This window comes from Callospermophilus lateralis, chromosome 1, assembly GCF_048772815.1.
Source record: "Callospermophilus lateralis isolate mCalLat2 chromosome 1, mCalLat2.hap1, whole genome shotgun sequence".
Taxonomy (NCBI): domain Eukaryota; kingdom Metazoa; phylum Chordata; class Mammalia; order Rodentia; family Sciuridae; genus Callospermophilus; species Callospermophilus lateralis.
The window spans coordinates 8,835,624-8,863,184 of record NC_135305.1 but is presented as its reverse complement, the minus strand read 5'-3'; the positions used below and the strand labels follow the sequence as shown (position 1 = coordinate 8,863,184).

Genomic DNA, 27,561 nt, shown 5'->3' with positions numbered 1-27,561 from the left:
AAAAATCACCAAGAGTACATTAGCTTGCTCTATTTATTTATTCCATATTATACATATTTCAAAATGTCATATTGCACAAGAGAAAATTTTTACTCATCAGTTAAAAGTTAAAAATTTAAAAAGATATTGAGGATCCTAGAGTACATACAAAGTAGAAAAATGAAATAAATATGAAGGTAGGAAAAATGAACAAGAGATCAAACATTTGGTAAGATTGCAAAATTGATTCTTTGAAGAGTCTGATAAAATTAATAAACTTGGGACTAGATTAGTCAGACAAAAGAGATAAAGAAGAGTAGAAATAAAAACAACAGCACATGTGCAGCTGTTGACCAGTATTTTTAAATATTAAGATGCAATTGACAAGTTCATTTAAAAACAATGTATAAATGGATACAACAAATAGTTAAGAATATAAACATACATAAATGGATATAAGAATGATCTTAAAACAAAGATCAAATTATGTAAGCCTCAGACAGTTTACCAAATAATTGAAACCTTATTCAGTCCCCCAACCATTCTTTGAGGCCATGTTAATTTGATACCATAAATAATTTGATACCATAAATAATGATGAGTCCAACAAAAGAAAATCATAGGTCAATGCTTCTCGTGAACAGGGTGGCAACAATCCCAAACAAATATCAAAACAAATCTAACAATATACTTGTGAGTGTGTGTGTGTGTGTGTGTGTGTGTGTGATGATTTATCACAACAAAGGTGAGTTTTTAAATTACATTATCATTAGAAAAATTTAGAAATGCTAAAAGGAAAAAAAATATAATTTTGCTGGATGCAGTGGCATATGCCTGTAACCCCAGTGCTTGGGAGGCTGAGACAGGTGGATCCATCACAAGTTCAAAGCCAGCCTCAGCAACAGCAAGGCACTAAACAACTGGGTGAGATCCTGTCTCTAAATAAAATACAAAATAGGGCTGGGATGTGGCTCAGTGGTTGAGTGCCTCTGAGTTCAATCCCTGGTACCAAAAAAAAAAAATTATAACTTCAATAAGAGCAGATCAACCCTTGAACAAAATTCACTATCAATTCATATTTTCAAAAATCTCAGCAGATGATAGATGGAAGTGAACTGCCTTAAACGTGAAGACGAACTATTTTTAAACGGCAGCAACATCACTACTTATAACTCAACATTAGAAAAACTTTCCTTGAGATTCAGAAGCACATAAAGACCCTCATGGACAAATGAGTTTAGCAATGCATAGTGGATACGAGTCACTGCGTTTGGACAGGAAAGAAAGTCTGAATGGAAAGATATTGGAAAGGAAGAAGCAAGCTGTCTGTAAAAGAATTTAGAGAAACAAAAATAATCAAAGAAACAACCCCTTGCAGTTCCATCCCATCCCTATGGTATTAGAATTGATCACCTTTGCTCCCAGGGACCGTGGTACAAAGAAACCAACCATGTCTCCCAGGGAGCAGCAGTGCCAGTGACCTCAGCAGGGATTAAAGTCAAGGACACCTGGAGTGTGTCGGCCCATTCTACTCTTTAATACTGCTCAGAGCTACAAACTCATCAAATCTGTCACTCCAATTCCATTTCAAATTAATAAAATCTAATTCATTTGAATTGGATTCAAACTGATTTGATTCAACTGAATCAAATTTTGCTCAGTGGAATTAGTCCTTGATTGAAATCTATTAAGTTCAATTCAATAAAATAAATTTAAATATTATGCAGTGAAATTAATTTTTAATTATTAACATTTTGATTCAGGTCCTTTTTAATCTGAACTTCACTTCTACATTTCTAAATTTGGCCCATACTCAAATCAATAGGATATAGGAGAATCCAGTGTAATTCTGAAAGATACAACCCGAAGCTAATCAACTGCATTCATTTCTATTCATCCCTAATCAGATGAGTTTCAAGACATTCAATCACAGAAAGATGAAACGTTCACCTTAACTATGAAATTGGTTGTTTACATTATAAATTCAAAATTATGAGTTTTTCCCATCCTCACATCACTATCTGCAGCACAAATTCCGCAGGACTTTTGGGGATTCATTTTTTATTTGGTTTTATATGAACACAGGACAACATAGAATTAGGTGACTGGGAAATGAACTTAATGAGTTGATTTCTCAAAAATTATAGGTAGTTTGAGAGAACTGTCTTTTGAGTCTAAGAGAATGCCAAGATGTATGATTTTTAATTTTCTTTCTAAAATCCTTAATTTAAATAGTAAAAAAAAAAAAAAAAGGCATTTGGACTCAGGGTCATGGTTATAAAATTGCAAAAAGAAAAGAGTTACAATGATTATATTATTCAGAAGAAAGTTGATAATTAAATGGAGATATTTCTGTACTAAGCCTCACTGTCACCTCTTCATGTCATACCTAGTAAACAGGGTCCTCAGTAGGTAGCTCAATGGCATCCAGGCACTAACCCAAAGAAACAGAGTCAGTTTCTCTACATATGCTCCCAAGTGTGCAGTGAGCTAAAACTACCACTGTCCTCTCCCAGGTCAACATGTGACAGTCCTGTCTGATGATAGGATCAGTTCTCAAGTTTTCCCTTTTTTAAGTGGGTTGGGGGGGATTTAACTCAGAGGCACTCAACCACTGAGCCACATCTCCAGCCTTCTTTTGTATTTTATTTAGAGACAGGGTCTCACTCAGTTGCTTAGTACCTTGCTGTTACAGAGCTTGGCTTTGAACTCTCGATCCTCTGGCCTCAGCCTCCCAAGCTGCTGGGATTTCAGGTGTGTGCCACTGCTCAAGGTTTCCTTTTGAGATTCTTATTCCAATGACTTTTTGGTCTTATTCTATAGATCAGGGTCTGTGTTGTTTATAGGCATCTGATGGACCTTAGATACCTTATAAACCTTCTCTTACTCCTATTTCATCCTAAGTTAAAAAAAAACATACAGAAGTTGTCTTTTGTGGCTTCACCTCCCAGCCCCTATGCTGCTATGGGAATCCTGAGCCTGGGCTCCATGGTCCAGTTCTTAGACACAATTGTACTAATGCCATTCTACCAGTTAAAGGGGAGAGCCTATCTCTATTTAAGTCAGAGAACTCCAGGACTCCTGGCTTATCCCCTCTTCCTATACCTGGGGCCAGGGTAGGCTGTCCCCTTTGGCTTTACATCCCAGGATCCCTGACTGTGCACGGCCCACTCTGAAGGAGCAGGGAATTGCTGCCTGCTGTATCATCCCAACCTCAAACATCAGGTTAACTGAGGCAATGGAACAGCTACAGCACTTTGAGTTTACCCTCTGTTCCGGTCAGGCTGGAGCTCGCTGCCTGCCTTGTTCTCTAGATCATTTGTATGAGGAAGGTTTTCACAGGTGTCGGGATGTTCTGCACATCCGATCTAGAACTATACTCATTAAGGTCGTCTTTGCTTAGTAAGCATATTGTTGTCACATCTTGATAGGAATTGTTGTAATCCCGTCAAAAGGGCAGCTGAGACACACTGATGACCTGGAAGGAGAGCAATGCAGCAGGGCCGGGGTAAGAATGGAAGGCAGAGGAAGTGGGCAATTGTCCAGAGCCACTTAGGGGGACCCTGTGTGAGATCCTAGATGCTCCATTTGTAACAACTGTTCCACAAGCTCTATGTATAAATGCCTTAACACCAGGTAAAATTAAGAGGGGGGTTCCTATACCTTAGTGGACTTTGAGCATCTAGAATGTTCCCCAAGAGCAGAGCCTGGGGTGATCTGCAAAGGAGCTGTCCACAGGGGCACTGAGCACCCAGGCACCAGTGTGTCTCTGCTGCCAGTCATACTTATGTTTGCTCTGCTAGAAAAAACCCTGTGATTCTTTGAAAAAGTTTGCAGTTAAATAGTAATAGGAGATACAATAAAACTAGGTTTCATCAAGCTAAAAAATTGCTTCTAAGTTTTCATTTTGGAGACTATAAACCCTTGCGGTATTGTCTTTAATATCTTGTAGAAGTAGGTAATGGAAGTCATTAAGTGTGGCAGTGACCGTCCAGGGTCTCATGTTAGAGTGACTAGGATAACAGTTACTTAAGCAGCCTATTCAGTTACTTTGTGTGGCCTGGAAATTCCAAAGAACACATTCTGAAAAGCCCACATCTGAACCATATTTTCAAGAGGTCTCCCTGCCTTTGTCCCATGCTTCTGGAACAGTTATTGGCATATAACTGTTTCTTTAGGTCTCGGAAGTATCCTCTTTTCCTTTTCCCTTTCCTAGTTTAATCATCCAAACCCTAATAAACGCTTCACCTTAATAAAGCTTGATCTGAAGTGAGTCTAACAGTGTAGTGATTACATTTAATTCAACCCATATTGGGCTATTTTAATTCAATATGCCCCATTTTGATACTTTAGCTTCTAGCTATTAGAATGTGGTTCATCATTATCTCATTTCATCATACTGATTACACCTACTTTTTATTGTTAACTAAAATCTTCATATTAAAGTTAAAGAAGTTCTTCAACTCTTGGACAACTAAATTAGTTCTTTTCTCATCACTTCTTATTCTTGTCTTTTATTGTCTTTCCATCTGTATTGCTTTAACGGCAATAAGCATTTATTGCAGTTATTTGCATTATTGCATTTATTGCATTATTCCCTTTACAGGTAAATAATGATTTGTAGAGTAACAAGTAGCACTTCGTTAGCACAGCCCTGGAGAAAGGCAATTGTTTGCTCAAAGCAAATTGAACCGTTTTCCTCCTGAATATAAAATATTAATAAATAATGCTAATTAATAAAATTCATAATTAATTTTCATTATAGTGATTTAACTGAATAATCCAGTGCTAATAACCAATGATACAATTTGCTTTTCCCCTGGAATATTTCATATTGGCATTCTTCCATTCATGGCAGATATGAAAGTTGTGTGCTTTGTGCTGCACCTGACTGGTTTTCATGAGAAGAAAAAAAATTCTGCATCAGTCTAACTGGGAGCATTAGTTACATAAGGACTAAAGTACTATGTGAGAGAAAGACAGGGGGTGGGAGAAGGAGCTGAGACACCAGGCCACTCTTATCCAGTCACTGGCATGTCGCCTCTTCACCATTGACAGAGGAAATATCATCACAGATCTTACCCTGGTGTCTAACAAGAGCCCACTCCTACAGTGAACTGAGGGTCTGCAGTGCAACTTAGCAGACCCTGGGCCCTGTGCTGGGGGCGCCTGCTGGGCACATGCTGCCCAGACGGCTTCACAGTGAGGCTGTCTCACCAGGGCTGGGTGCTTCCTGAAGTGCTGTTGGAATTAGCTGCCTCTCATCTGCATTTGCCATAATCTCATCCTAAAAGTGATGCCGATTGTTGTCTTGCCCCTTTGACTGACATTGTTCTGATTTTTACAAAGAATATAGATCCATGTGAGCTTCTTTAGTTCATGCAAATCCCTGTCACTGACTATAATGAAGATATGTTTTTGCCAATAACAAACTGTTTCAGTAGCACAGGGGCAAATGCCAATTCTACCCTTTGTGTTTAACACTGGCTAATTTGGTTAAATCACTATAACTAAAATTAATTTTTAATTTGGTGTATATTTTATATTCAGGAAGAGGAGAACAGTTCAATTTACTTGGAGCGAAGAACCTCTTTACTCCAGTGCTGTGCTAATGAAGTGCTGCTTGTTGCTTTACAAATTATTATTTACCTGTTAATTGGCTTTGGAGAAAAGCAGTTTAAAGCAATAACAATGGAAAGACTTTAAAAGACTAGAATAAGAAGTGACAAGAAAAGAAACATGTTTTAGGTGCCTCCGGTCACTCAGGGAAAGGAAATTGAGGCATTGAGATATATACTCTTCCATTAACTCCAGTTTTACCTGTGTCTGGTCTGTTTCTTTCCTTCTCCCAAGTGTGTTACAGTTTCCAAAAAACAATGATATTAACCAAACTTTCCTTTGGAATAAAGCCTTTAGAGTTAGGTCAACCTGAAAAGATGTAATAAGCCAGGTGTGGTGGAACACACCTGTAATCCCAGCAACTCAGAAGCCTGAGGCAGGAGGTTCACAAGTTCAAAGCCAGCAACTTAGTAAGACCCTAAGCAACTTAGTGAGACCCTGTCCTATGATTAAAAAATGAAAATAAAAAAGGGATGAGGATGTGGCTCAGTGGATAAGTACCCCTGGGTTCAATCCCTGGTAGGCAATAAATAAATACATAAATAGATCCGATAACCAACCTGGTGGTATTTCTGTGTCATGGGGTCAAGTTGTGGTCTGGTAGGCCTGATGAGCCTTCTGCCAGGTCAGCCTGGACTTTCACCTTGTTCTTTCCTGTAACAAGGCCAGAGGTGGGTCCCACATGAACCTGGAGCAGTTCTGGGGCCAAATCACCCAGACATCTCTGGGAATGGCTCACATTAGACAGTTGCCATAAGTGGTATTTTTCAAGCCTTAATTTTTGAAACTCTGGAATCAAAAGTGTATTATTAGTCATGTTTTCAATACTGGGAAGCATAAAACATTGGATGTTTTGCCCTTTACCCTGACAGAGAAAGGAGAAACAGAATAATAAACGTGGGAAGCAAACACAAGCCCCCCAGGTGCTGGGAAAGGCCCAGATGGGCAGCAGACATGGCTTCAAAGTAGACCTTAACTCAGAGAGCTGGCTTATTCATCTCTGGAATAGAATACGGAAATCTCCCTCTTTACTCTTTATCAGATCAAGTCCAGTATGTCTTCTGAAATTCTAGAAAGGCTCATTCCAAGGAAAAAGAGTCAGTTTTGTGAAATCTAGCAATTTCTCTCCACTAAGAGAATACATGGACAACGCATTTCCAGGATGAGAACATCCACCATCCCATCACACGGAGCATGGACCATATTCCCCACCCATATGCCCACATTTTAACAAAATTGCTCTTAAAAGCTGCTGGGATACCAGAGAAGGTACCACGGCAGCTTTTACGTAGCTCCATTATGATCCACCCTTACTCTATTGTGTTATTTAGATGTTGTGATAGTTCAAGTAAGAAATCATGAGTGCAGGATTCTACATCTTTCTTCTGAGCACTCACAGACACAAGTCTGCACTTAGCATCTAGAGAGGAAGGTGAGTTAACATGATGGAATTCCAACCTGGAGGCCTGGAGATTTTAGTGGACTTGCCTCTTAGCCTCCCTGGCTGGCACTACCTCCACTTGGAGTCCATTCTTTCCCAGCTTCCTCTGAAAGTGATCTGATCTCCGTATATGGCCTCTGGGTTCAGCCATGTTGTTGTGTATGGCAGAATTTTCTTCCTTGTAGAAAATAACACTATTTTGGAAGAGAAATAATAAGGTAGCAGTAGAGATAGGAAGAGAAAGCAAAATGCATACACATGAATTGCAGGATTCCAAATATAGCAGGTATCTAAAATAGTCAGATGGTGACTCTAAGTCCCGGGAGCTGGGAAGAGAGGGGAATGAGCCAACCAATGGGCACAGGGGCTTCAGTTCCCTAGGGTGGGTGGGCTCTAGAGATGTTGGACCAGGCCACACCTGTAACAATACTGAATTGTGCACTTAGAAAGTTGGGAAGAGGGGAGAATCCATGCTATGTACTCTCACCACAGGAAAATAAAATTGAAACAAAGCTCTCTGTTGCCGGGCCTCCTTGTCCCCCTTCTGTTTCTTTCTCAGCTGGCTCTCTCTGGGCTTTTCTTCCCCCATTTCACTGGCAACCCCTCTCAATAAAGTCTCCATGGCCTCGTCACTGTCACATAGAAGAAAACTTGTATACCCTCCTCTTAGTGGATTTTGCTATGAAATCTGGCAATGCTGGCCACTCCACTCTTTTGGAAATTCTTCCTTTGTTTTCCCTCCATTCACTGCCTTCTTCCTGAACCTCCACTGTGGCCCTCTCCTTCTGCATCTTTTTGAAAGCTTTGTGATCTGAAAGATTCCAGCTGTATCTCTGCCACTCCCAATATTTTCTGGTTTGCCCTGATGGTTTCTGAAACAGAATTTTCCGCTCAGAAAATGCTCCTGAGATACAGACGTGAAGAGTCAACTGTTTTATGCATCAAGTTCATCATCTTTTTCCAACATTCCCTAAACTCCTGACCTCCTTCCCTGTTCCCTGCCCTTAGTCACTCAGGCCAGAAGCCGTGGACTAATCCACAGTACCTTCTGCTCACGCTCTGTCCAACCCCAATCTCCCAGCCCAGGTGCACCACCCAAATCTCTTGCTGTCTAGTTCTTTCTCTCCTTTTCCACTACTATTTATTATTTCTCTTCTGTGTTGACAAGGGGGCATCACATCTGGCCTCCCTAACTCCAACCCACAGAAATCCATCTTTTTTCTTATTGTCAATCTTTTGAAACCCAAACTTGACCGTGATGATCTTGGCTGCACATCCTTTATGGTTTTCCTTTGTTTTCAGTACAAAGTTCAAACTCTTTAAAATGGAGGAGAAATAGGCATTGAAAAGCTGGAATAGACCAGTGCAGTATAACCTCCTCCCTGGACAGAGTCGTTGCTGTTGTTGCAGGCTGGCCCTCGTGGCTGGCCCTTACTGTGGCCGCTACCCTCCCTCAGCCTCTTCCACCCCAATGCACGTGCTCCGGCACATGTTCTGCACAGAGAACTTTCCCCTCCGTCTTAACTCCCTGCTCCCTTTGCACAGACCCCTCACCTCTCCTAGGTCCTTGCTCATCTGGGTAATGCCCATTTGACCTTCAGGACACAGTGTGTGGTCTGCCTCCTCTGAGACAGCTTCTCTCATGACCTCTCTTCCTTCCCTCTTTCATGTTCAGAATGCTTATTAAACTGTATTCCCAATCTGCATCTTCCTCCTCCACTGCTTGGCTGGGTTACTTATATTTGGCACATAAAGGAAACCCAATAGATGTTTGAGATTTGGATGCATGAATGAACAAATGAGTGACTACTCGGCCAAACAATAAAGGAAAGTAATTAAGGGTTGGTTCCAGAACTCCTGCAGATACCAAATCTGCAGATGCTCAATTAAAATAGGGCAATATTTGTGTATAACCTATGCATGGGCATCCTCCTGTGTATTTTAAGTTATCTGTAGATTATGTCTAAGATCTAGTACAGTACATTACTACGTAAATAATTTGTTATACTATATTGTTTCAGGAATAATGACAAGAATAAAGTCTAGGCATGTTTAGTACAGACAATTTTCTAAACTTTTTTAATTTAAAAAATATATATTAGAATCACAGTTTGTTGATTTCAAGGGTAGAAACCTGTAGATACAAAGGTCAGACTGTATAGAGAGAGTGTACAGTGTGTCACCCTCATGTACCTACTTTGGATCAGAATTCTAGATTTGGAGATAATTGGCTGGGAGGTTAAAAGAACTGCTTGAACTTTCTAGATGTGAGTTTCTTTATTCAGAAAATTAAGAGGGCAGCCAGGCTCAGTGGTGCATGCCTATAATCCCAGCAGCTTGGTAGGCCAAGGCAGGAGGATGGTGAGTTCAAGACCAGCCTCAGCAACTTAGCAAGGTCCTAAGCAACTCAGGGAGACCCTGTCTCTAAATAAAATATATTTTTAAAGGGGGTGGCTAGGGATGTGGCTCAGATTAAGCATCCCTGGGTTCAATCCCCAGTATCGAAAAAAGAGAGAGAGAGAGAGAGAAAATTAAGAGGCCAGACTTAGAAAAAGTGAAAGTCCACATTGGCTCTAATAGTCCCCCACCCCCAGGACTATCTACTCACAAAAAGTCAGAACAGCCATGAAGTCAGCTCTGTGTCACTGAACCGACTCCTGGCCCAGATTCCTCCACAGTGGACTGGTCTCAGCTGAGCTAACAACTTAGGAATCCTACTCCTGTTGTAGAAGTTAGGATCAACATGTTTGTTTGGGGAAAGAGGTCCACGTACCAGTGGCAAAGCTTGAGCTTACCCTTCCCTCAAATTCTTTTTTAACTGAATGTACTTTTAAGAGGGTTGAGCACCTGGAGGAGGCAGCACTTCGCCTGTCTGAGCAGACCTGTTTCTCAACGTGCCTTCCCTCTTTTGCAGATGGGAGTCCCTACACGTGGTGGGTTGGCAAAGCCAACGAGAAGCACTACTACTGGGGGGGCTCGGAGCCTGGGATTCAGAAGTGTGCCTGTGGCATCGAGCGCAACTGCACGGACCCCAAGTACTACTGCAATTGTGACGCAGACTACAAACAGTGGTGAGTGCCATCCCGGGAGCCCGTGCCTGCCGGCGCCACAGCCGCAGGTCAAACTAATTAGACAGGGGGAGAGTAGGAAAAGTGCTAAAATAATAGGATCATAGGGTGGAAAGGTTTGGAACTGCTGCAGTTGACAAATGTCAGGATGGTACTGAAAAATATAAAAGCAGAAAGAGGTCAGCGTGACAAGGGTACGCATTAGAAACCGGCTGACACATAACTGATGTGTTCATCTTTTATTCAGAGAGGAAAATAATGAGCCATGTGGTTGGTGGTGATTTGCATTATAAAATGGGCTTTGGGACAGAACAGGGGCAGGCGGGGCAGGAAGCCCAGGTGCCTCCACGTGGAAGCTGGAAACCATCAACTCCCCGAGCGTGCTTTAGGTAACTGGACCAAGAAAACGAAGAATACAAACAACAAAGAGTGATGGGGAAAAAAAAAAGGGAGGGAAAAACCTTCCTTGCTGTCGTCTCCAACAAGTGCTTGCCCAGCGCCTTTCCCTTCCCACCTCGAATTGTTTACAAATCCATCCCAGAGAGGTCTGTTTTGGGTTGCCTTCACCCCTCTGCTGGCTTTGTCCTGCTTCACAGGGAATGGCTGGGCTGTGTCAATCATGGGTAAGGATAAAATCAGCTGTCATTCTCTGGAGAGAGAGAGAGAGAGAGAGACACCAGAAGTTTAGGTGCCAGACTGCAAACCAGGGCACATCCCCGATGCTACCTTCTGGAAGCCTAGAGGGGCTTAAACCCTGCTGTGGTCCTGCTGGGCACCTGGCACAGAGCAAAGCCCTGAACCTTCTCATGCCACCAACCACACCTGTGCACTTACCCCAAGTTCAAGGGCAACCTACAAGACCAGTTCTTTCCACCAGTTGCTTAGAAACTAATCCTGAGAATGCAGAGTTGCTGGTTTTCAGATAGGACATCTGTTTACTTCCCAAGACCTGTGCATTTTTTTCTTTTTTACATTGAAACAAATTACAAAAGCTCTTTATTGCAGTAGCTTAGGGTCTGTGGGTATGTGTGTAAAATATTTGTAAATAGCCATCCTCATACTTAAGTTGTTGTTTTTTAGAAAGAGAAGATCATAATACTCAATTTTTAATTGCATTTGTTTGAAAGATCCATCTGCACCCGTACACACTCACTCACGACACAGAGACTGGAAGTCAGGGAACGGAGAGGGCAGTGGCTCTGGGTTAGTCTATTATGCATTCAGTCGGTCATTCTCCCAATCAGTCATGTATTTAGAAAATATTGATTGAACACGTGTGTGCCAGGAATTCTTCCAGGCTCTGGGGATAGAACAGTGAATGTCATGAATAGGAATCCCTGCCCTGACTCACATTCTTCTTGTCATTTTTCACCTGTTACACGTCATTAAACAAGCCTGACAGGCAGGCTCTGGATTGGAGAGATCACAGAGACTCTGCCTGTTCCACTCTGGTTTCCTGGCCCTGCAGGAGCCTGATGCCGGGATAGCCTCCTTAAGTGGGAGAAGTGGCAACACTGCCCCAGGGGGTTCCTCATCCAGGCGAGTGCCTGCCACTGTTGAGTTCCTGCCCGGAGGACCACGGAGGTGTTCCAAGAACAGCAACGTCTAGTGCATGCACCCTAGCAAAAGCTGTCTTTATCAGGCACCATCCCAATGCCGGGGATACAAAGATGGGCCTTGTGGATCAGGAGACACCTAGAGGCAGAGTGGACAGAGAGTCCAGGTAGCCCACCACGAGACACCTAGAGACGGAGTGGACAGAGAGTCCAGGTAGGCCCACCACGAGACACCTAGAGATGGAGTGGACAGAGAGTCCAGGTAGGCCCACCACGAGACACCTAGAGATGGAGTGGACAGAGAGTCCAGGTAGGCCACCACAAGACACCTAGAGATGGAGTGGACAGAGAGTCCAGGTAGGCCCACCACGAGACACCTAGAGACGGAGTGGACAGAGAGTCCAGGTAGGCCACCACGAGACACCTAGAGATGGAGTGGACAGAGAGTCCAGGTAGGCCCACCACGAGACACCTAGAGATGGAGTGGACAGAGAGTCCAGGTAGGCCACCACGAGACACCTAGAGATGGAGTGGACAGAGAGTCCAGGTAGGCCCACCACGAGACACCTAGAGATGGAGTGGACAGAGAGTCCAGGTAGGCCACCACGAGACACCTAGAGATGGAGTGGACAGAGAGTCCAGGTAGGCCCACCACGAGACACCTAGAGACGGAGTGGACAGAGAGTCCAGGTAGGCCCACCACGAGACACCTAGAGATGGAGTGGACAGAGAGTCCAGGTAGGCCACCACGAGACACCTAGAGACGGAGTGGACAGAGAGTCCAGGTAGGCCCACCACGAGACACCTAGAGACGGAGTGGACAGAGAGTCCAGGTAGGTCCACCACGAAGACACCTAGAGACAGAGTAGACAGAGAGTCCAGGTAGGCCCACCACGAGACACCTAGAGATGGAGTGGACAGAGAGTCCAGGTAGGCCCACCACGAAGACACCTAGAGACGGAGTAGACAGAGAGTCCAGGTAGGCCCACCACGAGACACCTAGAGATGGAGTGGACAGAGAGTCCAGGTAGGCCCACCACGAGACATCTAGAGATGGAGTGGACAGAGAGTCCAGGTAGGCCCACCACGAGACATCTAGAGATGGAGTGGACAGAGAGTCCAGGTAGGCCCACCACGAGACATCTAGAGATGGAGTGGACAGAGAGTCCAGGTAGGCCCACCACGAGACATCTAGAGACAGAGTGGACAGAGAGTCCAGGTAGGCCCACCACGAAGACACCTAGAGACAGAGTAGACAGAGAGTCCAGGTAGGCCCACCACGAGACACCTAGAGATGGAGTGGACAGAGAGTCCAGGTAGGCCCACCACGAGACATCTAGAGATGGAGTGGACAGAGAGTCCAGGTAGGCCCACCACGAGACACCTAGAGATGGAGTGGACAGAGAGTCCAGGTAGGCCCACCACGAGACACCTAGAGACGGAGTGGACAGAGAGTCCAGGTAGGCCCACCACGAAGACACCTAGAGACGGAGTGGACAGAGAGTCCAGGTAGGCCCACCACGAAGACACCTAGAGACAGAGTGGACAGAGAGTCCAGGTAGGCCCACCACGAAGACACCTAGAGACAGAGTGGACAGAGAGTCCAGGTAGGCCCACCACGAAGACACCTAGAGACGGAGTGGACAGAGAGTCCAGGTAGGCCCACCACGAGACACCTAGAGACGGAGTGGACAGAGAGTCCAGGTAGGCCCACCACGAGACACCTAGAGACGGAGTGGACAGAGAGTCCAGGTAGGCCCACCACGAAGACACCTAGAGACGGAGTGGACAGAGAGTCCAGGTAGGCCCACCACGAAGACACCTAGAGACGGAGTGGACAGAGAGTCCAGGTAGGCCCACCACGAAGACACCTAGAGACGGAGTGGACAGAGAGTCCAGGTAGGCCCACCACGAAGACACCTAGAGACGGAGTGGACAGAGAGTCCAGGTAGGCCCACCACGAAGACACCTAGAGACGGAGTGGACAGAGAGTCCAGGTAGGCCCACCACGAGACACCTAGAGACGGAGTGGACAGAGAGTCCAGGTAGGCCCACCACGAGACACCTAGAGACGGAGTGGACAGAGAGTCCAGGTAGGCCCACCACGAAGACACCTAGAGACGGAGTGGACAGAGAGTCCAGGTAGGCCCACCACGAAGACACCTAGAGACGGAGTAGACAGAGAGTCCAGGTAGGCCCACCACGAGACACCTAGAGACGGAGTGGACAGAGAGTCCAGGTAGGCCCACCACGAGACACCTAGAGACGGAGTGGACAGAGAGTCCAGGTAGGCCCACCACGAGACACCTAGAGACGGAGTGGACAGAGAGTCCAGGTAGGCCCACCACGAGACACCTAGAGACGGAGTGGACAGAGAGTCCAGGTAGGCCCACCACGAGACACCTAGAGACGGAGTGGACAGAGAGTCCAGGTAGGCCCACCACGAGACACCTAGAGACGGAGTGGACAGAGAGTCCAGGTAGGCCCACCACGAGACACCTAGAGACGGAGTGGACAGAGAGTCCAGGTAGGCCCACCACGAGACACCTAGAGACGGAGTGGACAGAGAGTCCAGGTAGGCCCACCACGAGACATCTAGAGACAGAGTGGACAGAGAGTCCAGGTAGGCCCACCACGAAGACACCTAGAGACGGAGTGGACAGAGAGTCCAGGTAGGCCCACCACGAGACATCTAGAGACAGAGTGGACAGAGAGTCCAGGTAGGCCCACCACGAGACACCTAGAGGCAGAGTGGACAGAGAGTCCAGGTAGGCCCACCACGAAGACACCTAGAGACAGAGTGGACAGAGAGTCCAGGTAGGCCCACCACGAGACATCTAGAGACGGAGTGGACAGAGAGTCCAGGTAGGCCCACCACGAGACACCTAGAGGCAGAGTGGACAGAGAGTCCAGGTAGCCCACCACGAGACATCTAGAGACGGAGTGGACAGAGAGTCCAGGTAGGCCCACCACGAAGACACCTAGAGGCAGAGTGGACAGAGAGTCCAGGTAGGCCCACCACGAGACACCTAGAGACGGAGTGGACAGAGAGTCCAGGTAGGCCCACCACGAGACACCTAGAGGCAGAGTGGACAGAGAGTCCAGGTAGGCCCACCACGAGACATCTAGAGACGGAGTGGGCAGAGAGTCCAGGTAGGCCCACCACGAGACACCTAGAGACGGAGTGGGCAGAGAGTCCAGGTAGGCCCACCACGAGACACCTAGAGATGGAGTGGACAGAGAGTCCAGGTAGGCCCACCACGAGACACCTAGAGGCAGAGTGGACAGAGAGTCCAGGTAGGCCCACCACGAGACATCTAGAGAGGGAGTGGGCAGAGAGTCCAGGTAGGCCCACCACGAGACACCTAGAGATGGAGTGGACAGAGAGTCCAGGTAGGCCCACCACGAGACACCTAGAGGCAGAGTGGACAGAGAGTCCAGGTAGGCCCACCACGAGACATCTAGAGATGGAGTGGACAGAGAGTCCAGGTAGGCCACCACAAGACACCTAGAGACAGAGTGGACAGAGAGTCCAGGTAGGCCCACCACGAGACATCTAGAGATGGAGTGGACAGAGAGTCCAGGTAGGCCCACCACGAGACACCTAGAGACGGAGTGGACAGAGAGTCCAGGTAGGCCCACCACGAGACACCTAGAGACGGAGTGGACAGAGAGTCCAGGTAGGCCCACCACGAAGACACCTAGAAACGGAGTGGACAGAGAGTCCAGGTAGGCCCACCACGAAGACACCTAGAGACGGAGTGGAGAGAGAGTCCAGGTAGGCCCACCACGAAGACACCTAGAGACGGAGTGGACAGAGAGTCCAGGTAGGCCCACCACGAAGACACCTAGAGACGGAGTGGACAGAGAGTCCAGGTAGGCCCACCACGAAGACACCTAGAGACGGAGTGGACAGAGAGTCCAGGTAGGCCCACCACGAGACACCTAGAGATGGAGTGGACAGAGAGTCCAGGTAGGCCCACCACGAGACACCTAGAGACGGAGTGGACAGAGAGTCCAGGTAGGCCCACCACGAAGACACCTAGAGATGGAGTGGACAGAGAGTCCAGGTAGGCCCACCACGAAGACACCTAGAGACGGAGTAGACAGAGAGTCCAGGTAGGCCCACCACGAGACACCTAGAGACGGAGTGGACAGAGAGTCCAGGTAGGCCCACCACGAGACACCTAGAGACGGAGTGGACAGAGAGTCCAGGTAGGCCCACCACGAGACACCTAGAGACGGAGTGGACAGAGAGTCCAGGTAGGCCCACCACGAGACACCTAGAGACGGAGTGGACAGAGAGTCCAGGTAGGCCCACCACGAGACACCTAGAGACGGAGTGGACAGAGAGTCCAGGTAGGCCCACCACGAGACACCTAGAGACGGAGTGGACAGAGAGTCCAGGTAGGCCCACCACGAGACACCTAGAGACGGAGTGGACAGAGAGTCCAGGTAGGCCCACCACGAGACACCTAGAGACGGAGTGGACAGAGAGTCCAGGTAGGCCCACCACGAGACATCTAGAGACAGAGTGGACAGAGAGTCCAGGTAGGCCCACCACGAAGACACCTAGAGACGGAGTGGACAGAGAGTCCAGGTAGGCCCACCACGAGACATCTAGAGACAGAGTGGACAGAGAGTCCAGGTAGGCCCACCACGAGACACCTAGAGGCAGAGTGGACAGAGAGTCCAGGTAGGCCCACCACGAAGACACCTAGAGACAGAGTGGACAGAGAGTCCAGGTAGGCCCACCACGAGACATCTAGAGACGGAGTGGACAGAGAGTCCAGGTAGGCCCACCACGAGACACCTAGAGGCAGAGTGGACAGAGAGTCCAGGTAGCCCACCACGAGACATCTAGAGACGGAGTGGACAGAGAGTCCAGGTAGGCCCACCACGAAGACACCTAGAGGCAGAGTGGACAGAGAGTCCAGGTAGGCCCACCACGAGACACCTAGAGACGGAGTGGACAGAGAGTCCAGGTAGGCCCACCACGAGACACCTAGAGGCAGAGTGGACAGAGAGTCCAGGTAGGCCCACCACGAGACATCTAGAGACGGAGTGGGCAGAGAGTCCAGGTAGGCCCACCACGAGACACCTAGAGACGGAGTGGGCAGAGAGTCCAGGTAGGCCCACCACGAGACACCTAGAGACGGAGTGGACAGAGAGTCCAGGTAGGCCCACCACGAGACACCTAGAGGCAGAGTGGACAGAGAGTCCAGGTAGCCCACCACGAGACATCTAGAGACGGAGTGGACAGAGAGTCCAGGTAGGCCCACCACGAAGACACCTAGAGGCAGAGTGGACAGAGAGTCCAGGTAGGCCCACCACGAGACACCTAGAGACGGAGTGGACAGAGAGTCCAGGTAGGCCCACCACGAGACACCTAGAGGCAGAGTGGACAGAGAGTCCAGGTAGGCCCACCACGAGACATCTAGAGACGGAGTGGGCAGAGAGTCCAGGTAGGCCCACCACGAGACACCTAGAGACGGAGTGGGCAGAGAGTCCAGGTAGGCCCACCACGAGACACCTAGAGATGGAGTGGACAGAGAGTCCAGGTAGGCCCACCACGAGACACCTAGAGGCAGAGTGGACAGAGAGTCCAGGTAGGCCCACCACGAGACATCTAGAGACGGAGTGGGCAGAGAGTCCAGGTAGGCCCACCACGAGACACCTAGAGATGGAGTGGACAGAGAGTCCAGGTAGGCCCACCACGAGACACCTAGAGGCAGAGTGGACAGAGAGTCCAGGTAGGCCCACCACGAGACATCTAGAGATGGAGTGGACAGAGAGTCCAGGTAGGCCACCACAAGACACCTAGAGACAGAGTGGACAGAGAGTCCAGGTAGGCCCACCACGAGACATCTAGAGATGGAGTGGACAGAGAGTCCAGGTAGGCCCACCACGAGACATCTAGAGACGGAGTGGACAGAGAGTCCAGGTAGGCCCACCACGAAGACACCTAGAGACAGAGTGGACAGAGAGTCCAGGTAGGCCCACCACGAGACACCTAGAGATGGAGTGGACAGAGAGTCCAGGTAGCCCACCACAAGACACCTAGAGATGGAGTGGACAGAGAGTCCAGGTAGGCCCACCATGAGACACCTAGAGGCAGAGTGGACAGAGAGTCCAGGTAGGCCACCACAAGACACCTAGAGACAGAGTGGACAGAGAGTCCAGGTAGGCCCACCACGAGACACCTAGAGACGGAGTGGACAGAGAGTCCAGGTAGGCCCACCACGAGACATCTAGAGATGGAGTGGACAGAGAGTCCAGGTAGGCCCACCACAAGACACCTAGAGACAGAGTGGACAGAGAGTCCAGGTAGGCCCACCACGAGACATCTAGAGGCAGAGTGGACAGAGAGTCCAGGTAGGCCCACCACGAGACATCTAGAGATGGAGTGGACAGAGAGTCCAGGTAGGCCCACCACGAAGACACCTAGAGACGGAGTAGACAGAGAGTCCAGGTAGGCCCACCATGAGACATCTAGAGATGGAGTGGACAGAGAGTCCAGGTAGGCCCACCACGAAGACACCTAGAGGCAGAGTGGACAGAGAGTCCAGGTAGGCCCACCACGAGACATCTAGAGATGGAGTGGACAGAGAGTCCAGGTAGGCCCACCACGAGACATCTAGAGATGGAGTGGACAGAGAGTCCAGGTAGGCCCACCACGAGACATCTAGAGATGGAGTGGACAGAGAGTCCAGGTAGGCCCACCACGAAGACACCTAGAGACAGAGTGGACAGAGAGTCCAGGTAGGCCCACCACGAGACATCTAGAGATGGAGTGGACAGAGAGTCCAGGTAGGCCCACCACGAGACACCTAGAGACAGAGTGGAGGCACGTCCAGTGGCAGACTGAGGAATCATGGTGTGAGAAGATAGCTAATCTGGTCCACTCTGGAGATCTTAAGTGTGGGGCGCCAACCTGACGCGGGTATCTAAATCTGGAAGGCACCGTTAGCGGAAGGGCAGGGAAGGAATGTAGACTTCAGAGAAAGGAACTTGCCTCTGAAACATGAAACGGAATCCAGATCACAGAGCCACAACCTTGCTGGGGACAGATGTCCTGCGCCAGCCTGACACACACCTCCTCCCTGCCAAGCTTGGGTTGCAGCTGCAGCGCTTCATGGTTGCTCAGGGACTCTGTCACCTCTGGGATCTCATTCCCTCCTGGCTGAGGAGCAGCTGAGACAGCCTCACCCCTTTGCTTCTGTAAAGTTTGTCTCACTCACATCTTTTAACACAGGCCCTGCATTTTAGGCAAATTGAATAGTGTAATGAACACGATTATAATAAGTAGCTATTAAAATGTTCCTCTCTATTCAGCACAAGAGAGAAAATTTTTGGAGATGTCATACTGGTCTTTGAATACAATAGCCCCAGCAAAGGGTCTCCGACAGCTGCTTTAAATACTTGAGATGAATGGAGTTGCTTCTAGAGACATCCTGCAAGTGCTCAGTGTCCGTGGAGAGAACTGAGCTTGAGGATGGGAGCCGTCACGTGGGGATTCTCCACCTGGAGGAGAGGATTTTAACCTCTCTCAAACTTAGATTTGTTGTCTGCACAATAAGAATAAATCTCGGTTTGTGGGAATTAAATAGAATCTAGAAAGGGAAGCATTCTGTAAATCATACAGCATGGCGCGCAGTCACTTGCCTTCCTAATTATGCAGTTCTTGGTGCAATTCTTGATGATTTCAAATGAATCTTAAGACGTGACATCCAACCGCGGGAAGTGGGTCCCTCCATGCCGTCAGCAGGCCTTGGGTGGAATTCCACTCCTCCTCCTGGCAGGCTGTGGTCTAGGGTACTGGAGAGACTCAGAGACTGGTACTTCCCCAGGGAAGTTTGATGGGAGACCCCAGCCCCACCACCCCTCAGAAACAGCTGGAGAGCTCAGCCATTCTGTGGAACCCACCCAAGTCCCGCTTGCCTCCCTCCCTGTCAGCAGCCTTGTCAGTGGGAAGTAGGGCCTCCTGGGATCTGGGAGTCTGTCCCCTCCAAGGACAGGGAGGAAGCCAGGGCCCCTTCTGGAGGCTGACTTTCTATAGCCTCCTCAGCTAGGGGAGAAGCACCATCAGGCAGCCCAGAGTGCTCTGCAGTGACCCCTGCTGGCGAGAGTCAGGGAGAGGAAGCGCCAAGGCCAGCAACCAGGCAAAATCCACCTGCAAAACCACGTTTGTGACTGAAGGGTGCTGTCATGGTTCCGTGGAATCTGTGCCTGCAGACTGTGCCCAGTAAGCAAGTTCTTTATTTCTTCCAACGTCTTCCCTCAGTCACCAACAATCATGTGATCAGCATGGACTGAGACCAAAATGGGTGCAAGGTACATGGTACCATTTCCCCTCTGTGCCACCTGGCATAGGATGTTTGACCTCTGGGAGTTTGATTAGCAAAATAGAGGCCGACAACATGACTCAAGTTGCATGAAGTTCTTGCTACAGGGTTGCCAAAAATGCATGCTTAAAATCACAAGAGGTTGTGTTATTTTTATTATTAGTTGAGTGTTGGGCAGAGCCCTGCTAAAAATCATTGCAAATTCTCTAAATTATACATGCGCAAATGAGGGCTCAGAAAATTTTTATTTTCCAAAAATTACATTGGAAACAAGCAAAGAGAAAATTAAAAACACACGTAGGCCCAGCCCCTGGCTGAGATCATAGTCAAGGAAGATTCCTCCATCATCTTTTTCTTTTGAACAAGTGGTACATTTAATGTTTTAACTTATAAGTTTAAGGCTTGAACCGTGGACCACATTATGTGTTCTATATTTTAAAAAGTCTAAAACTTAGACTGCAAATTCATTCTTATTTACCAGAGTAAAATACATAAAACTGGAGCTGGGATAAATGAGATTGTACCTCAGAGGATGAGGAAGCTCACGACAAAGTGGCCGTGGCCTGTGTGTGCTGTAACCATCTCAATAATTGCCTGATTATCTATGCTGTGAGAAGTTTTGCACAGTTATTTCTGAGATTGGATGTAATTTAGCATTTATGATTTACTATTCACAGCAATAGTCAACATTCCCACCTACGGTGCCAGCATCCTAATTAAGGGGGCCTCGTCTCGGCTAAGTGCCCACCTCTGGGTAATGCCTGGTCTCTCGCAGCCTGGCTCCATGAGCTCCATCATCACATCTGAAGTTAGCAATTCCAAAATGAGATTATCAGTGGGGGGACCTACTTCTCTCATTGTGCTGCTCTCCCTGCAGAATTTCCAGATCACTGTGTCCCGGCCAAGAACATGGGGGGGAATCAGTGAGGGGGGAGTCTCGAGCTCGGGCTCTGTGTCACAATCAGTCAGCAGTCCCACGTCCTCTGAAGAGGGCCAGGCAGGTGCGCACCCCCAGGCTCTACTCCACTGACCCTGAAGGGAACCCCCTAGGCTATGGGACTTTTCCTCCTGGGCCAGCAATGATCCCTTAGAGAGAAGTTTACCAAAGAATTCCTTGAATGTTTCAAAGCCACTGACAACTCATTCCCAAGTATCTTGAATGTTTTAAAAAGTAACCATTTTACATTTTTCCATTTTACATGATTCCATCTAATAGCTTAGAAACATTTTTCCGTGAAGTTTTCACTCAAAGTGAAGTATTTATGTATGCGGTATCACCATGTTGATCAAATAATACCAGTGGGCCTTCAAGGAGTGTTAATTATATGCCAGGCATGTTCCGTGTGCTTAATTGTATCATATCATTTAAGTTTCATGTCAATTTTAGATGAAAGTACTATTTTATCCCTATTTTACAGATGAGAAAATTAAGCTCCAGAGAGGACATAGCAGAATTTTTCCACTTCTTATGTGGTTAAACAGGAAAAATAGATCTACTATGTTAGCCCTCTTAATTGCATGGTTCAGTGATCTGAGTGCATTCATTTTTTGGGGCATCCGTGGCCGCTGTTCGTCCTCAGGGCCCCTCTCACCTGGCAAGACCACACCTCTCGGTCAGTCACCAGCTCCCTGTGCCCCCCACCCAGCCCCCGGACCGCAAGGACCTGCTAGGAATGGAATCCTTCAGGACTGTCTTCTTGTGCCTGGCTAGTTTCCCTCTGCATAATGTCCTTAAGGGTCACCTACTTGGTGTCCTGTGTCAGAATGTCCTTCCTGCTTTAAGATGGAAGAATATTCCTTCATAGAAACAGACCAACCTGTTGGTTCCCCCTCCGGCCTGTTAACACTGGGGTAATTCCACTTTGTGAAGATGGCTGCCATGAACATGGCTCTGCCACTTTATGTAGTTTCCACTTTTACAAATGTCCACTGTGCTCCTGAATTTGCTCTTGTTCATTTTACACTAAAAGTATTATTCATGATAAATAGGCTCAAATTACTTCCCATCTTAACCCCTGAGCCCCAGCCCCAGCCCTTTTTAATGCCAATTTTAGGAAGGGTTTGCCAAGTTGCTTAGGGGCTCACTAAGTTGGTGTGGCTGGCCTCAAACTTGGGATCTTCCTGCCTCAGTATCCTGAGTCGCTAGGGTTACAGGCATATGCCACTATACCCAGCTCATATTATGTTCCACATGTAACCCGGTTTTGAGTCCTAGTTGAGTGGCTTGCTAGTGTTGACCTGTAGCAGATTGTAAAGACTCCTCAAGACTGCTTCCAGGGCCACCAAGTTGAAATAGTTGCAAGATACCCACAGAGAGCTCAAAAGAGAGGATTCTCATAAGCAAGAAGGCACTTCTATATTCCACTGATAAGTGCTCAAACATCTACAGTAGTTGTCACTCTTTCCAGGAAGCTACACACACACACAGAGCCAGAGCCATTGTCTCCACCTCCTGCCCCTAGTCAACACCCCACTCTGCCTCTCTGGCCTCCCTCAGGCCTCATTGCCACCCCTGGCACCCTGTGAGGTTCTTGTTCTGGTGGCCACAGCTAGGGGAGGAGGTGACAATCCCAAATGTCACAGGGGCAAGGTCCTGCTAAATACATGATTAAATGGAAAAACACGACCTGATGTCCTCAAATGCCCGTCCGCAGGAGTGTTTGGTCGGGGGCTGGAGATTCCACCCCAGTGACAGCAGAAGAAATCAGTTACCACCTCCACCCCACCCAGTCCCCAAGCAAACAAATAAACAAAAGCAGTTTGTACAGCTTTAGTTTTATACTTTTAAAAAGTTGAAGACATTCTCTATTATCACTTGGAAAAGAAAAGTGCTATCTGGGAGCCGTGGTTTCCATATGGAATCCTAGCAACTCGGAAAATGAGGCAGGGGGATCGCAAGTTTAAGGCCAGCCTCAGCAACTTAGCAAGACCCTGTCTCCAAATTAAAAAAATAAATAAATAAACAGGGCTGGGGGCTGGGGATATGGCCCATGGTGAAGCACCTCTGGGTTCAATCCCTGGTACCAAAAAAAAAAAAAAAAACTAAGAGAGAGAAGCCTTGGTAGGAGGGAGAGGTCACTCTGTGTTTGCAGCCAAGAGCAATCTACGCTTCTGTCCCTGCTCCAATACTCAGCCAGTGGGGCAGACCCCTCTGCCTCAGTTTCCTCATTATAAAGTGGAGTGACTGTTTTATCAAGAAGTGCGTGAGGACCATGTTGTCAAGCATGGTGGCGTACATGGCTCTCTGCCCATCATTGTCATTGGAGCTGGAAGCACCCGGCTTGATATGGTCTTGTTAGGAATGCAGGACTGAAGCCACCTGCTTGAGGGCAGTTGGAAATCACCATCAAAGCATTAATGCTGTCCCCTTTGAAGGGCTCCTCCACCCTAAGGTATGTGCCCTCTTGGACAGAGACAACTTTGCCAAGACTTTGTTTTTCATTTTTTTGTATCAGTCCAAAGGACCAACCCGTGAAGGACACAAATGTTCCTTCCTAGAGTTTCAGATTATTCTAATGTTACAAAATGGTTAAAGGAAGAAAGTAGAAACAAACGACTTGCATAGAAAGATGATAAAGATGAAGATGCAAACAGCAAGTTGAAGTGTAGCCCGCTTGAACCAGGCACAGTGTCGCACACCCATAATCCCAGCTGCTCCGGAGGCTGAGGCAGGAGGATCTCGAGTTCAAAGCCAGCCTAAGCAACAGTGAAGCACTAAGCAACTTGATGAGACTCTATCTCTAAATAAAACATGAAATAGGGCTGGGGATGTGGCTCAGTGGTTGAATGCCCCTGAGTTCATTCCCTAGTTCCCTTCCCTTGCCCCCAAAAAGGAATGGCCTACATGAGACCTGCATAGACAATTTCTGGAATCTACAAAAAATATATTAATAATATTTTGAGAGGAGATAAAGGATGGGGGTTTCATAATAGACCTGTCTTGTCTCTTTCTATGTCTTATTAGCGCTGAATTTTTTACTACAATCACACTTATCCTATTCAATTACAAATTCTTTTAAATAGTTTAAAAACTTAAAAAAAATAAGGACCCTAGCCAGCATCCCATTATGTAACAAAACAGTATTAAATTGTTATTTTAAAGGAAAAGAAAATAGAGAGTAATTTTCAATAACAACACGAAGCAAACAAAACTAAAGTATCCCTCTGACGAGTTCCACCCGCCCCGATGGCAGGAGGCGTTTCCCCGGGAGGTGGAGGATTCTCTGCCCGTTTTGGATGAGGAAGCTGAGGCCAGGTGCAGAACATGACTTTTGTTCTCTGGGATAGCCGTCACTCTGCATCCCAGCACGTGCCCACTGGCCTTATGCACATTAGGAGGATGTGACAAAGACCGCTGACAGCATTTTATGGGTGTGAGTCATCGGCGCTAGATGGGCCAGGCCGGAGGTGAGAGTTAAGTGTGCATCCGTGCACGTGCATGTGTATAAAGTGTTAAAATGGACAGTTGAACATAAGCTTCCCATCAGGTGCATCCGTGGAGATTCCTTGGGGTGGGCTGAGGGCCAGCTTTGTTACGTTTTGTCCAGGAGGAAGAGGAGGGGAAGGAGGCTCTTCATCTTGACCCCATTTAGCCCCAAAGCCTGTGTTCCATCCCCAGCCGGGCTGGGGGCCGGGGTGTTCTCAGGAGGGGTGCGTGGCCCCTGTCTCACTGGTTACGCTTCCTCCTATGGAGATTCCATCCACCCTAAGGCTGCATCTCAACAGAATATTCCTGGAAAGTCCAAAGAGCTCAGCTTCTTCGGAAAGGCACCTACTTTTCAACCTGCTGTTAAGGTTCAGGGTCTCAGGCAAGACCTCTGGGTCTCTTTCCTCAGGAATTCAACTTGAAATGTGAACTGGGGACCCTGCCAGGGCAGGGCGGGGCCCATGGCTCAGGCTTCACGGCCCCCTGGACTGCCTGTGCTGAGCGGAGAGAGCTGTTGGGATGGGGATGGGGCACGTCTCTCCTCATTTCCAGAAGCCGCATAAAAATGGTTTATTGTCTGTGTCTGAGGGACGTCTGGGCGCCAGCCTGCTTGGCGTGGCATGGAACCCTCCTGACACCTCGTGGATCGTATCACGACAGAAAGGTAATTGGGCTCGGGAAAGGGTGTCAGCAAAGTGTCAATACGGTTTGACCACTGCCCCCAAATAATGGTGATGACAGCCAGGAGAGAGATTAATCAGGTGGGAGCCTGTCAGAGGTGCAGAGAGGGCTGCCAGCTCCCAACAGAGGCAGCCTGCGCACAGGATGGTAAAGGACTTGAACAGAAGAGGCTAGTCAGTCCTTTGAGGAAGACAGAAGGCCCCAGGAGCCGTCTGAGGAAGCCCTCCATTCCCTGTGGGTATTCTCCTCCGCAACAGGCTTTACAAAGAGGCAGAGCTGTTAGATTTTCTGGAAAACAATTGCATTTTCCCCCAAAATCCACCATGCAGAAAGAGGGTAATGAAAGGCACGTCCTTGAGTTAAAGAAAAGGTGGAGGCTTTGGAAGTCTGTGGTCGGTGGGTAGGTGGAGGCAGCCCTTCCCGATTCCTGGGTGTCCACTGGAAACGGAAGCTCCTTCCTCCTGCAGCCCCTCATGCCTTCCACCCTCTCCCTCTGCCTGAACCTGTGCCTGGTCCTGAGATTTCCTCAGCATAAACCCATCACCTTACATACAAGCCATTTCCCACCTCTCCCGCTCCACGGACTCTGCCTTCCCCGGGCCTTCCCCAAACACCTGACCGCCTGTGACCACTGCCTTTCTTTCCGTCCTAAATCTGAGTGGTGGCGTTGCAGTGACCTTCCAAAATAACCCCCAGCCTTGAAATTCCCTCATAACACAACTCTCTGCCCCGTGGCTACTGGCTTCACATGGGAATCACCAGGTTTCTGAGGTTTGTTATGTGGAGACAGAGCTAAAAACCACTGATTTAGGGGCAGATTCAGAGGCCTATAAATAGAAAAATAAGTATATAAGAGTACTTACACAATGTGAATTTATTTCCCTATTTATATAAAAGAAGCCTGTTCCCCTTGAGCACTCTGTTCTCATATCCCTCGGATTTCACATCATCTTCAGAATCCACCATGGCTTCTAGGGCTGCAGCCATCACATTCATATCCCAAATAGAAGATTGAGAAGAGAAGAAAAGAGGATGATTTGAGTCAGCTTTTTCACTGCTGTGACTAAAAGACCTGACAAAAAGAATTTCAGGGGGAAAAAAGTTTATTTAGGGGCTCATGGTTTCAGAGGTCTCGGTCCTTTCCTGGCTCCATTCCTCCAGTCTTGAGGTGACAGAACATCATGGCGGAAGAGTGTGGTGGAAGGAAGTGGCTCATGTGATGATCGGGGAGCGGAAAAAGATTCTACTCACCAGAATCAGCATTCATACCCCAAAGCCATGCCCCCGACCCACCTCTTCCAGTCACCACCCGGTTAATCCATCAGGGAACTAATTCGCTGATTGGGTTGAGGCTCTCACAACCCAATCCTTTCTTCTCTGAAACCTTCTTGCAATGTTCACATGTGAGCTTCTGGGGGACACCTCACATACAGACCATACACAGGACATGTCCCCTTCTTCCCTCCTAGAAAATGACTTTTAGGATCACTTCCATTTACATAGCATTGACTGAAACTTTAATCAGATGACCACAACTAGCAGCAAAGGTGGCAGGCTCTGTGGCCTTCAACTGGGTGTGGCTGGGCTTCACTGAGAATAAAGGTTTCTGTTACAATAGAAGTGGAAAGTGAGCCTCAGGAGAGGACCAACAGTCTCTGTCCCAAATATTGACTGGCCCTGCTAGTCCCCCGCTCACACACCTCCCATGGCTCCCTGCTACCTCCAGGACAAAGCCCGCCCTCCTTCAGTTACTCCTCAGTCACTGTGAAGATTTTACCTACCCTTAACTTGCATCTCAATAAAACATTCCTGGAAAGTCTAAACCGCTCTGCTCTGTCAGAGGGCGTCTCCCTGCACCTGCTGTGCCCCTCTCCTTCTCCTCCTCACTCTGCCATCCTGAAGACAGCCTCCTTCCTCATCGTGGCCCTTGCCGGCACCTGGAGCGACCCTCTCACCTTGCCTTGTAAAGGTCCTTTGCTCCCAGGACCCTGCGTCAGAGCTCCACCAGGAAACCCATGCACCAGAGCCCTCTCCCCGGCCAGAGGTCATCAGTGTTACCCACACTCACTGCCTGGAGAGCTGTCCTCTCTCTCACAGGAGCGGCTTCGAGAGATCGACCAAGCACCAGGCCTTGGGGTGTTTGTGAATACTCAGTGCCTGTCACTCGGCAGCTACTCAACAACTTGAGGCATTTGGTTTAAATTTGTAGCACTTTCACAATTCAGATTTTTATTCTTTTTTATTTATTTCTTTTAGTGTCTATAAACCTGTGGTACACTTTGTATGTATTTTAACCATGCACTGCAAAAAGTTGGAAAGTTATTGTATATTATCTAGCTAGGTGATTTGACCAAGATGGTTTCAGAAGTGCTAATGACACTTGTGTACTGATATTTATCTAAAGTCATACAGTTTACACACATGCACATGTGCATATACGTGTGTG

The 27,561-nt window shown here is 47.9% G+C and overlaps 1 protein-coding gene across 1 annotated transcript in view; it reads left to right on the top strand.

Annotated features, from left to right (window-relative positions):
* Positions 1–27,561, top strand: part of Cntnap2 (contactin associated protein 2) — a 1,322,317-nt gene that overhangs the window by 885,641 nt on the left and 409,115 nt on the right. The window contains exon 14 of the mRNA XM_076852920.2: positions 9,954–10,110. Within this exon, the coding sequence (XP_076709035.2) occupies positions 9,954–10,110 (157 nt within the window). The remainder of the gene's footprint in view (positions 1–9,953; positions 10,111–27,561) is intronic.